Consider the following 12,840-nt stretch of genomic DNA (forward strand, 5'->3'; position numbering starts at 1 on the left):
CTCCACTCAGCTGGTTGCAGCAGCTCGCCTGATGCTTTCTGACATCTGGAAAGAAAACAAGATTTGAGTTTTTCCCTGGAGTTCGTAAATGTGGAATGAAAAACTGTGACTTCTCCAACAGCTACATCAGCGTGTGATTGCAGTAATGACAGTAAAGAGTCCTATCGCACACAGATTTCGAGCATATACCCACGTAATAAATGTCAAGGCATGCACTCCGACACCTTATGGTTGTCTGAGTTCATTAAATTGTCTGTCTTGTTTGATGGTTAAGTCTTGAGCTCTGACAGGTGGCAGGAGTGTGTGTGAGAAAGAGAGAGCGTGTGACTCAGGGCTGTAACATCCCATTGGTCCTGCCACCTGTCATTACATGTGATCCTCACTTTGCATATGTGATAAACTCACTAACACAAACATACACACAAGCACATTCACTAATGCACATACTTCTCAGAAACTCCTACAATTACTGGTAACACACAGGAATTTAATATATGTAATTATGAAAAAAAGCTAAAATTACAGCATTATAATGCACATAGTCATACAGCTACACAGACACAAACCCACACTAGTAGCGGCATCTCAGACACACAGACTGTTTCTTAATTGGCTTCTGTGCTGAGTGAACAGACAGACGGAGGCGCACGCAAAAACGCACACTCGCACACATGTGTACTGAGACGGGCATACAGACACAAACACACACACTAGTCAGCTCTGCAGAGCTGGCACTGGCTTGCATCCCTGCTCTGAGACAGAGACTGCTCTGTTTGTCTGCCCCTGCCAGCTGCGATCTTTGTGTGTGCACGCGCGTGTGTGTACATACATCTGTCTGCATCAGTACAAAGCCGCTGATATGTGTGGGTGAGAGAGAGACAAAGAAAAATGTGAACAGTTTATTAATTAGGTTTATGCCACTTGTTAATCTGAATATGCATTCGACTACTTTGTCAGAATTCCCACAGTCTTCTGTATTTTCGCTCCATTTCCCTATATGGATAATATAAGTGACCAAAAACTCACAGGTTTTAGTTTTGAGCAGAAATATTTTTACCTTATAGGTCACGTTTGAAATCAAATAGCAAAAAAAAAAAAAAAAAAAAAAAAAACCCCGAAAAGCGTGAAATCATCTGCAGCTTTTATAACCCATATATTGTGTTTGGGTCAAACTTGACCTGTTTTCAAGTTTAGGTATGTAAAAAGTATCATATGCTTTCTTTCAGTGGAACTACGTTTCTCAAAAGCAGCTATTTCAACAGAACAAATTAAATTTTATAATTTCAATTTGAATGTCTTCAAAAGACACAGTACTGGCTGTTTTCTGCATCACTGAAACATTTTAAAAATCTGCAGAGTTTTTAGCCAGCATGGTACCAAAGTCTTCATCATTTTATCCTCCTTTAATCAGCATAATAAAGTAACCACAGCACCACTGTTAAGGAAGGTAATGGAGCAAGAGATGGAGGAAATCACCTTTTTTGTCCTTGTCACCCCTGTCGTGCTCCCTAATGCCACTTTTCCCCTGGTTTCCAAATTAAATCCAAGTTTTCTCTCCCTCTCTCTCTTTTCAGGCTGTCAGTGTGGGGAAACATGTCAAAGGTTACCATTACATCATAGCAAACCTGGTAAGGATGCTGGCGTTGCTTTCAACTGTTGTCTTGCTGTTTTCTGAAACACGTTTCCTACAGTGTTGGTGTAATGTTTTATTTCAAAAGCCTACTTAAGAATCCACAGTAGACACGCAATACTAGACAAAACAAGATGGACCTTTGAAAAATTCCTCTTCAAGTCTTTGTTGTTACAGAGTTGGAGATTTTCTGCAATGATTAAAAAAAACATTATCTTAATTATTTTCTATTTATTTCTACCAGATCCTATTATGTATTTTACTAAATTATTATTTTATCATGTGTCTCTCCTTGACAAAGTCACACCTTTGGGAAGATGATGGAATCAAGCTCAATAAAATCAGCATTGTTTCAACCTTAATTCCTGAAATCTTTTGAACAGTAGTTCTCTCCAGGACAGTGTAAAAGGGTCTGGCTCAGGTCAGGTTAGATGGAGTTTCATTGCTTTTAGTGATTACTATATGACCAGTTGGTAATATAGTAATCTACTCACCATCTACTCAGTTTTCCTGGTCATTAATGTCATTCCTCAATGTTGCAAAGTTTCCACTGTGGGGATGTAATCTGGAGAGCTTAGTCTGTGGGAGGACTTTGAACCTTAGACCAGGGGTCTCAAATGTATGGCCAGGGGGTCACAATTGGGCCGACAAGGTCTCCAATCTGGGTCACTCGACAGTTTTGGAAAATGTGAAGGAAGGCATAAACTTTGGACTTTTAACTGAAGTTTTATGTTTTACAGCTTTTCCTGCTGATAAAGACACCCCCCCATGGCCATTCATACGATACCGAAGTACTTAAGTAGCAGTTAATCAATTAAATGATCTACTGTAGAAAGTTATGGGTTTTGTTTGACTTTTACAATGGTTCCACAGAAATGTGTTTTATTTTGTTTATGTATTTATTCTGAGACCTTTTTTCTTATATTAAGATATCTCAGGCAATAAATGGATTGGATATTTCATAAGACGAATATGGGCTGCATTACATCGTCTGGTCTGAAGGTTTTTGTGGTTTATGTGTTACATTGTTCCAAACACATTTCTTTATTTCTGTCATGCATTTGGTCTACCCAGGGTTTCAAGGACATATCTTTGGAAAGGTTCATGCATGGCGGGGCCAATGTGACCGGGTTCCAGTTAGTGGACTTCAGCAAGCCTATTGTCATAAAACTTATGCAGCGCTGGAACAAACTCGATCAGCGTGAATACCCTGGATCTGAAAGCCCACCTAAGGTAATAAAAACATGTTGCTCTATCATTGAATATGCATTTTGGAAATCTGTGTCAGACAGAGGTCTCGGTACCTGAAACATAGTCTTGTGTGGTAGCTGAAGTGCTGAAATAAATTTTACAGCAAAATATGGAATGAAGAAAATGCAGGACTTCCATTCAGACTTACTTCAAAAATGCATGGTATTGAGATAAACAGTTACTTGAAGTGCGCACACACACATTACTGCCATTGATGTGCAAATTGCTCTTTGTACCTGAAACTCAACGCAAAAGCTGCACGGAAGGTTTTCAATCAGGTATCCAGACACAGGGGGATACGCAGTATTTGAACCATTCAGATTGTGATGTGGTGCATGTGTTACAGCTTCTTAGCCAATCAGAGCATGACCTCAGAATATGGCAGTGAAAAGGCTTATCTGTGATTAAGTCTCAAGGTTAACGTGATGCATACAGATTATGTAGACTAAAGACTTCTGTGTTCTGTGTCACTTTAGAATAAAATTCTGCTGTCATGTGTTGGCTCTCTCCATATTCACTCACTTTTTAAAGATATTTTTCTTTAACCTTCATAGTTCCAGCTCCCTGTCATTTGCATAGATATTCACAATTAAATCCCTTGACAGAGCACTGACCTGTGGGTATATTTATAGAAAAAATGTCCATCTACCCATTAAAAATACATCAGCTGTCAGCCCTCTACCCGCTTGCTGAAATTGTTTATATTCAATAATCCTCAAAAAAACACACAGAACGCAGTAACTACAAAAAGATGGAACTGTGTATGTGTCTTTCAGTGATGCAAATATATATTTATGGTTTTACGATTTCTAATTGGCACGCTATTTTTCACCCGGTCCCAGTGTTAATTAGCTAATCATCAGTTTTAGATTCACCTAATGAATTCTCATTAGTAGATGTCAGCTTCATCAATCGTCCCTTAACATTTACACAACATTTAGTGTGTTAATTGAGGTAAGCCTATTATGCATGATTGTGACAGATAAACACAGTGAACATATTTTGATGCACAAAACAGAAGCAAACACACCTGTAAGTGCTCAAATCTCAAAACCTCTAAACATCTTTGTTTAAGTGCATTCAGAGAATGTATTTACTTTTGCTGCCATGTACATATACTGTGTTACAAACCTGGAAACAATGATTTGAATGATTTAACAATAACAGAAATCCAGTTACCTCTCGTGACAACAGATGCCTCCAAATTGCTCTTGGCTAATTTTTGCTCTGTAAAAAAAGAAAGAAAATGAGCTCAGTTAACCTTGGGGCAACTGGTAGCCTTAGGCCAAATAAAAATGTGGCTTAATAATGGGCAGGGTGGGAAATACTACGGAGAATTGTCCCTTCTACACTTGAGGCTGGAATTTGAGCCGCCCATCAATCAAAATCTCTTAACTGCTGGTGTCTCTTTGTTTTGCTTGGAGATTTTGTTGAAAAGTAATTGTCAAAGAAATATATTAAGCTCATTAAAATGTTGTATATAATAATTAGGGTCACTTCAAGAGATACAAACAATTTTTCCAAATTTCTTTCAAACACTTGATCTGACTTTATGAATGTTTACCACATCTGTGTTAACAGATTTAATCAAAAATGATTAATAAGAAGGATTTAATAATCATCATCGTGATAATAATCTTAGTAAACATTAGATTTACTGGCTTAAATTCTACTTTTAGTTATTATTGCTGGTATGAAATTAAATGTTCATATGTTATTTCCCTCTCAGAAACTCATTTAATATTTTTTCAATGTAGTGTTTAAATATTTTTTTTCTTTTTGTTTGTGTATTAGCTTATTGTAGAATCCCAACGTTTTCCATCTTTCTTGTTATTGCTTTTAATCAAATCCAGTTTATCCGTATTTTTTGTGAGCTATTGTCACAATTCAGGAAAGACACCCAGGTTCAGAACTTACAGGTGGAAAAGATAAAAAATTCAACATTCATATTGGGTAGAAGGCAGCAGCCCTACTTAAAAAAAAAAAAAAAAAAGAGCACACAAGCGTAAAAACACAGGTACTCTGAAAAAGACCGAAGTGACACAGGACTATATACAGAGGGGTGATCAGGGATGAGAGGAAACACATTGGGAACTAGACACAGCTGAGATCAAGCAAGACAATGAAAAGACAGTAAAACTAAAAGCAAGGCCAAAAGAGACAACTCACAAAATAAAACAGGAAGTAACAAACAACTAACAGACAAAGTCTCAAAAACAAGGAAATGCTGGAGAGACAAAATTAGAACAGAACGTAACAGTAAAAGCCTTCACTCACAGACCTTACCTTTCTCCCTCTGCACGAAGACGAGCTCGTGCTCAGCCAGAGTTATTCATGATGCCACGTTATGTTCTGAAGAAATCAGACTCGACAGACAAAATTTCCAAGATTGTCAGCCTTTTTTGTTCAAATAAGCTTGGTTAGACTGCAGAAAAAAGCCAGCAGTTCACACAAAACACGAGCTCTTTATAATGTCCAAAAAATCCTTTCTATATCTAGAAATTCTTGGAATTATACTTTGAAATGCTGTCATGCAAGGACGCATCTATAACAGATTCAACAACCCTGGACATCTGGAAAACATACCAAAAACCCTTCTCAAAACAGGAAATTACAACTATACATGGAATTAAGAACGGTAGCCTTTGACTACAACACAGCAAACAAACAGCAGCTTTCAGTGAAACAGCCTGCAGCATCCAAACCCAGAGAATAATCAGAAGCATGTATTTTCAGTCATCATATTGTCACAGTCATGGGAATTGTGGACAAGGAATTTGACCTGATGATCAGACTGTGAATGTCAGGGTCAAATACCAAGTCCAAAATTATTCAGTATCAAATTTTAGCTGTAACATTTACCTAACAGCAGAATTTTGCTCTGTTTGATTTTTGTTCTTTTGTTCTTTGTGTGACAGCAAAAGAGGTAAAGATTCAGATGTGAAAGTCATCAGAACACTTCCAGGAGTGATCTGAAAACAGCAGGGGAGCCATAAGCAGAGCTACACAAAGACATTCAAATTTAGGTCAGATATGGTTTTGGCTCGAATTGGATGGAGTCGTTCACATCACAAACTTAGTTAGCAAAATGGCATTTTTATTAGCTTTAAAGATAAATTACAGCTGATGCTACTAGAAATAATTTTAGTTTTGCTTGCATTTGATTATACTGGACAATGTTCAAGTCCTTCCACTTGCAAAAGGAGGGATTTGATCATTTCACTTTTTGCAAAGCTTCATAGCTGCATAGAGTTTTATAAATATGTGTGAAAAATGAAAACTACTTTGTGCATCTTTATATATTAATCATAAAGCCGGTCCCTGATATTTTTCTCTAAATGTTTTATCCTGTTTGACAAGCCACATTTGAATCTGATCCTGGGGAAAATTTTCTGAAACTTTGTGTTTTTAAAAGGAAATTCTGTTTCTTTGTGTCCCCAAAACATTTGTACTCTGCTCCTGACAAAAACTGAAAGTTAGAAAACTACTTGGCTCACTTCTGTTGTTTTCTCTGTGATTTGGATAGTCTTCATCTGTCAGTCACATGCTTAAAGGCTTTCCTTAGTTTCAAAGGGTACAGATGAAAGGAGGATGACACAGTTGCGTAGCCTTGCAAAACACACCTTGTGGGATACAAATCAAGGGATGTCAATAAGAGAGAAACTACCTGCAGAGGCGTGGAAAGCATTGGCAAGAGAATCTCAGCCGACTTGCCTCCATCCTTCCATTTTCATCCCTCCACTTCTTTCTGTAGCGATGTGAAGGCAGCCTGCTGTGTGTTTGACTGCCTCCATCTGTGTGGAGCTGCGTGTCTGTGTGTGTCCTGGGTGGGGGTGTTGCTGCTGAGTGTGTGGTATTCTTCCCTGCAGCGCTGTGTCTTACCTATAATGAATTTGTCAAGCAATCTGTCAAGACCACCATCACTTTGCAGAGTTTCATCAGAGCACAGACACTGATAGTGTCTTACATTTAATTAAAATTAATAGCAGGTCATTTCAAAGGTATTAAGTCTGTTTTATAATACAACCCAGTGGAACACTAATAAGCATTTGTAAACCTTGGCAATCAGCATGACAAAGAATTATGGCATATTTGAAAAACATGTTTATGATATGATTTAACTCATTTAAATGGCTTCAATATCACGTACAGCGACTTTATTTAAAAACTGTAACTCTGTCTAATCCTGGCACATTTACAGTGATGTTACATTTATAGTGGTGTTGATTGATATTTACTGTAGAAATAGAATAAAAGTCAGAGCAGTGAGATAGACTGTGGCACTGGTCACAGTAATGACCGTGTTCCCTTATGTAGAGTTATGATGGTCTAAGCCTGGTCAAAAGATGTGAGTGGGTAGTAATACTGTTGTAGAAAGAAATTCTTGGAAAGCAACAAATATACTGAAATACAAAGACTTCACACTAAACATTTTAATGCAAAAGGATAATAAAACAGTTTTTAGGCAATTTATGTTATCAGTTATATAACATGAAGGACCTAAGATATACATGCAGTTCTATACAAAGTTTAGGCTTGTCAAAGAGGTAACCTTTGTCCCCTCTCTCTTTTTCGCAGTATACCTCGTCTCTGACTTATGATGGTGTCCTTGTAATGGCTGAAGCCTTCCGCACCCTTCGCCGTCAAAAAATCGATATCAGTCGCCGTGGCAATGCAGGTGACTGTCTGGCCAATCCAGCTGCTCCCTGGAACCAAGGAATAGATATGGAGCGTGCGCTCAAACAGGTTGGCTCAATTTCACTGATAGTATACAAATTTTATAATAGAGTGAATGCTAAATGAATTATCCATTATCACGTGTAAACAGTGATAATTTTGCTTTCTCCTGAAAAGCTGGAGGTAAATAGGTTGTGTAAATAATCTGAAACAAAATGGTAGCAGAAAAAATTACTGAAAAGGTTTTAAACACTAATTAAACTAATTAAACCATTCAGATAAACTCTTAGCTTTGTGCTTTTATTTTGAAAATCTCACAGGAATAAAGAGTCTTGACATCATTTAATAAATAATTAAATTAAAAGCATTCCATTAAATTCCTATGACTATCCAGGTGCTTTTATTTTGAAAATAAGGCATCCAGTACATGGATGCTCTGTTAGGGACTGCGGCTGTTGTCTGTTGTGAATCAGTAGAATTTTTGTGGTCATAATGTTAAAATTGTGGAGGTCCCAACCATTTGATGATAAAAACAGCATATGACAGAACAAAATATTATGGAAATAAATGCTTTGGTCCAATTGTTTTAAAATACTGTATCAACAGGACTTTGATTGACTGTATGTTTATACTTGTACCGCCTTATTTTTTTATCTTATCAATTTATATTAATGTCTCATGTACTTACCCATCAGACTTTCAGTGTAACGTTTAAAGTGAAAACGAGACAATATTAACTTTAATTAGACTTGGCCTCTAAAAGCAAAGAAAAACTAACGCTTAAGGACAACAAATGAGGGGCAACCTAAGAATCAACAGAGAACATTAAAAACAATAAACTCAAAAAACACTGGGTCAAAAACCCAGCACCGTTAAACTATTTGCATTAATTAATCCCCTTTTCTTCTGTTTATAGTAGCTTAGTGGCAGCAGCTAACATTCCCACACTCAATTCAGATTTTCAGCTTGGGCACAAAGTGTTCATAGGAAACAATGCAAGCGTTTCGTTTGGCATAATTGAAATAAATAACGGGTATCAGTCTTAATGTTAACTGTGCATCAAATTATTGCTAATGGAAACTCAATTTTGTCTCTGCTGCAGCATCCCGTTGCAGTTATTGAACTATTTGTTTAAGCACCGCTTGCTTGGCTTCACTATGAAGACAAAAAAAGAAAGCACTCCTATTGCACTCCTGACTGTTCACTGAGTGTCTGCGATCTTAAACATCTGTATGAACTATTTTAGTTTTATGTTTCTACTGTTACAATTCATCCAGGTGCGCATTCAGGGCCTGACTGGGAATATTCAGTTTGATCACTACGGTCGGAGGGTGAATTACACGATGGATGTGTTTGAACTCAAGAGCAATGGCCCGCGCAAGGTAAACGTTCCTCATGCATTAAAAAAAGACAAGGACTATAAATTTTTGAGTCCAGATACTCACAGCAATACCATGAGCAAAGTATTTTAGACCGTGCTTCTAAAAAGCCATGTTAAAAGACAGGAAAATGCAAAGAAAAAGCTGTTTATCTTAATTTGAGCAAATGCAATGCCTCAGCAGGATATATACATAAATCACAATTAATATATACACTTCCTGTTAATTTGTATAGTGCTTCATTCTTCTTGTTTTAGCCTCCATTCATAAAAAATTAATTTACGCAATAATTATTTTCATAATTCTTAATTAATAACTTCTGTTTGCAATTATGAATACCATTAGATGACTGCAATCAAACCAGTCATCACAGCTTGTGTATATTAATGGCTTTTTGGAGTACACACTGGAGATCAGCTCCCAGGCAACCTGGGGGTACATAAAAATCTGCAGTGACATAAATAAGTAAAGTTTGAACATAATCTGTCTCCATAAGAGAAGAAAGTAAGAGGATAGGATGCCGTTTGGAAGTGCTTAGAAATTCTCTATACTGGAAAAACACATACATGTAGCCCCAATAATAAAGATATAGCACCATGTTCCAGCATCGCAATTGTTCCTTCGACAGCAATGTGTGTTTATTGAAGGTTCTTGGCTCACACTCAATATCTCCTACAGTTCCAATGGGAAATTTCCTGGAGTTTGCTCAATCTGATTTATCTTTCTCTCAGTCTGATTTTCTCCTATTTCGCCTTCTCATTTCTTTTAATGCTTCCGTTTTACCTTTTCTATCTCGATTGTATTGCACGCATGCTGAATTACATTTTGCATGAATTGTATGAGGGTAAAACTGATTGAAAGTACATTAAACTATATTTTCATGGATGTTTTTTCTCTTATCCCTCTCATTCATCTTCTCCTACTCCCATATATCCCTCTGTTTACCTCAGATTGGTTACTGGAATGACATAGACAAACTTGTGTTGGTCCAGAATGAAAATGCTCTGTCCAATGACAGCTCGGCTATGGAGAACCGGACTGTTGTCGTGACAACTATCATGGTAATGTACCATCTGACTGTTTTCATTTCTCCATTGTTTGGGTGCTGTTCGAGATTTGGGTGAAGCTCTCCTTCAGCGCGGACACTCAGTCGTTCCAAAATACATAGCCTAATGTCACCAGAATCGTAATTTGACTTGAGCACGTATGCAGAGACTTGAAGTTTATATTGAAAAAAAATTACACACCAGAAAAAATATGATAACCATATGAAATAAGTTTTTATTTTACATTTTTTTCCAAGCAAGATTAGTAAATGGAAATTGATGGAATAGGAAAACTATAGGCAGAGAATTTCTCATATACAGAACACCCACTTAGAATATTTCACAGGGGATAGGATACACACTAACCAGTCACTTTATTCGGCACCCCTGATCGAGTGGTCAATAATGCAAATACCTAATCAGCCAATCACATGGAATTGACTCAGTACATTCAGGCATGTGGACATAATCAAGATGACCTGCTGAAGTTTAAAGTGAGCGTCAGAATGGAGATAAAAGGGGATTTAAGTGACTTTGAATTAGGCATGGGTGTTGGCGCCAGCTTGCTGATGTTTCAGAAACCGACGACCTCCTGGGATTTCCCCACATGGGCCAACAAAGAATGGCCCAGAAAAGAGAAAATATCTAGTGAGGGGCAGTTCTTTGGGTAATAATCCCTTGATGCCAGAGGTCAGAGGGGAAAATTGCCTGACTTCTAGCTGATTGCAAGGCAACAGTAACACCAGTAACCACTCATTGAAGCCAAGATAGCAGCACATAAATTCGATTCAGTTTAATTGTATAGCCAAAGATCACTTGTAACGGTTCGAAAGGATTCACAGGCATAAAAACATTAATGCACAGCATGTCCAACCTTGAAGCAGATGAGCTACAGCAGCAGAAGAGCACACTGGCTGTAGCAACTGAAGCTACAATTCCCAAGGATTCATCAAAATTGAACAATCGAAGGTCTAATGATCCTTGATTTATGCTGAAACAAGATGAAAAGCATGGAGCCATCTGCATGTGGTTCAAGCTACTAGAAGTGACCTAATGGTGCACTGGCACCGTGTCGGAAAGCTCACATCATCTCAAGCTGGTTTCTTGAATATTGAAAAATACTCAGATTAGCCTCCACCTTTTGCATTTTATTTTCTAATAGCAAGTGAGAATCTTGTTTTTTTAGCCGCATCACTCCTTTTCATTGAAGGGTGTCTTGAGCTGTGGCTATTTTCAGTGCAATTAAATAAAGAAGAAGTGGGCATGTGTCATCCCTTAGTGCTAATAGAGTCTGCCATGAATATTGCAGTCTGTACTGTGGGGAAACAATGGCCACAACATTAATGTGATAATACGAGGCTAAAGTGCCCCTTTTAAGTGTTGTTAGACTCGTCTGATGGTTCACAGGACGATTGAACCCTTATGTCTGGACAATCTGTCTGTGCTTTTCAGTCAGCCTCTGGCACACTCTCATCTCAGTCATTGTTTCAGCATCCATAGGAAGCGTTCGCAAACTTCCACTTATCAAAAAAAGAAATGTTTTTTCAGCTTGGACATTCTTTGTTTTGTTTTTTTATTGGTGGGGGCCGTAAATTATTCAAATGAAACTGGTAATGCGTCCACTGATTACTGATTACACACGATCGTAACCAGTCAACACATGCAATCACTTTTCGTAGAGAGGAAAGTTACCACAGTTACTTTGTGGATACTGTAGAACTGATAGTGCTTCAAGTCCAGCTCTGTGATGAGGTTTACCTGTCTTTGTGATCTTTTTGAATACATTCAGCATCAGAAAGCTGGAGGATGAAGTCCAACAAGGGCACGACATGGCACCGTTTTAACACTGAAAAAAAAATCAGCCTGGAAGTGGACGAGCTGGATGAGTTCAATAGAGCCCTCACAGTACAGCCAGGAGGGAGTGGCACTTGTCCAGCTGGAAGATTTCACTAATGTCTCATTAGTAGGCAAATCCAAAAGTGACCTCAGATCACCATTTAGAAGTGACCTCAGTCCAATCTCTTCTAATAGCTTTCACATAGACACTGCTCTGCAGCCCAGTTTAATTATTCCTCTTTCTTCTGCAAACAAGGATAAAGGAGGGCTAATCGGTGGATGTGTGCACATCCTCCGCTTACATTTGATTTCACTTCACCCATCTGCAGCGTTTTTATGGTGGCCATCCCCTTCCTGTAAATGCAATCAGTCTAATTCAATTTGGCATGCAAAGTGATGCAAGTGAAAGCAACTCAAAAGACTAATTTCAGCCCAGAGATAAAACAAGCCACAGATGCTCGGGCTTTAATTCGGTGTTTTGTTTTAAGGCACATTGCATCGCTTCATCCAGAAAACTCAAATGTGACCAAAATATCTGCAGTTGTACTTCGCCATTGCCCTCCCCTCATGCAAATACTTATAAACAGACATCGGCTCAAAGATGTTGATTTGAGAGTGCAGTGAGTCTACAGTGCCTCCGGTGGCCAGATCCAGTCATCACTCAGGAAAACAGCCACGCATGCTGCTGTAAAGAGCTCAGAAACACTAAATCAGCTGGATTAGGTGTCCCCAGATTGAGCTTCACCTTCAGCCATGCACATTTCAGCTGGCAATATATCAAACTACACTGCAGTGTTTGGTTTGGTGACTCGAGTCAGGTGCAAGAGAAACATACAAACACATCAACAAGACCAGATACTTAAAAGGGCAATTTAGTAATCTGTGACAGTGCAGTGCTGTTTTCTGTTTATTTTGTACTGTGTCAATACATTAATCTCATTTTGGTTGAAGAGCTGGTGTTATGAATAAATTAGTATGGTGAACACTGTATACATGCTTCCGTTGTTTATTTCCCTCTGTC

General features: G+C 38.1%; 1 protein-coding gene across 4 annotated transcripts in view; it reads left to right on the forward strand.

Annotated features, from left to right (window-relative positions):
• Positions 1-12,840, forward strand: part of gria4a (glutamate receptor, ionotropic, AMPA 4a) — a 116,418-nt gene that overhangs the window by 55,899 nt on the left and 47,679 nt on the right. For all 4 annotated transcript variants that reach the window (XM_063494205.1, XM_063494206.1, XM_063494207.1 and 1 more), the window contains exons 6-10: positions 1,575-1,628; positions 2,705-2,863; positions 7,460-7,627; positions 8,836-8,940; positions 9,888-9,998. In XM_063494205.1, the coding sequence (XP_063350275.1) occupies positions 1,575-1,628; positions 2,705-2,863; positions 7,460-7,627; positions 8,836-8,940; positions 9,888-9,998 (597 nt within the window). The remainder of the gene's footprint in view (positions 1-1,574; positions 1,629-2,704; positions 2,864-7,459; positions 7,628-8,835; positions 8,941-9,887; positions 9,999-12,840) is intronic.

This window comes from Pelmatolapia mariae, linkage group LG14, assembly GCF_036321145.2.
Source record: "Pelmatolapia mariae isolate MD_Pm_ZW linkage group LG14, Pm_UMD_F_2, whole genome shotgun sequence".
Lineage (NCBI taxonomy): Eukaryota > Metazoa > Chordata > Actinopteri > Cichliformes > Cichlidae > Pelmatolapia > Pelmatolapia mariae.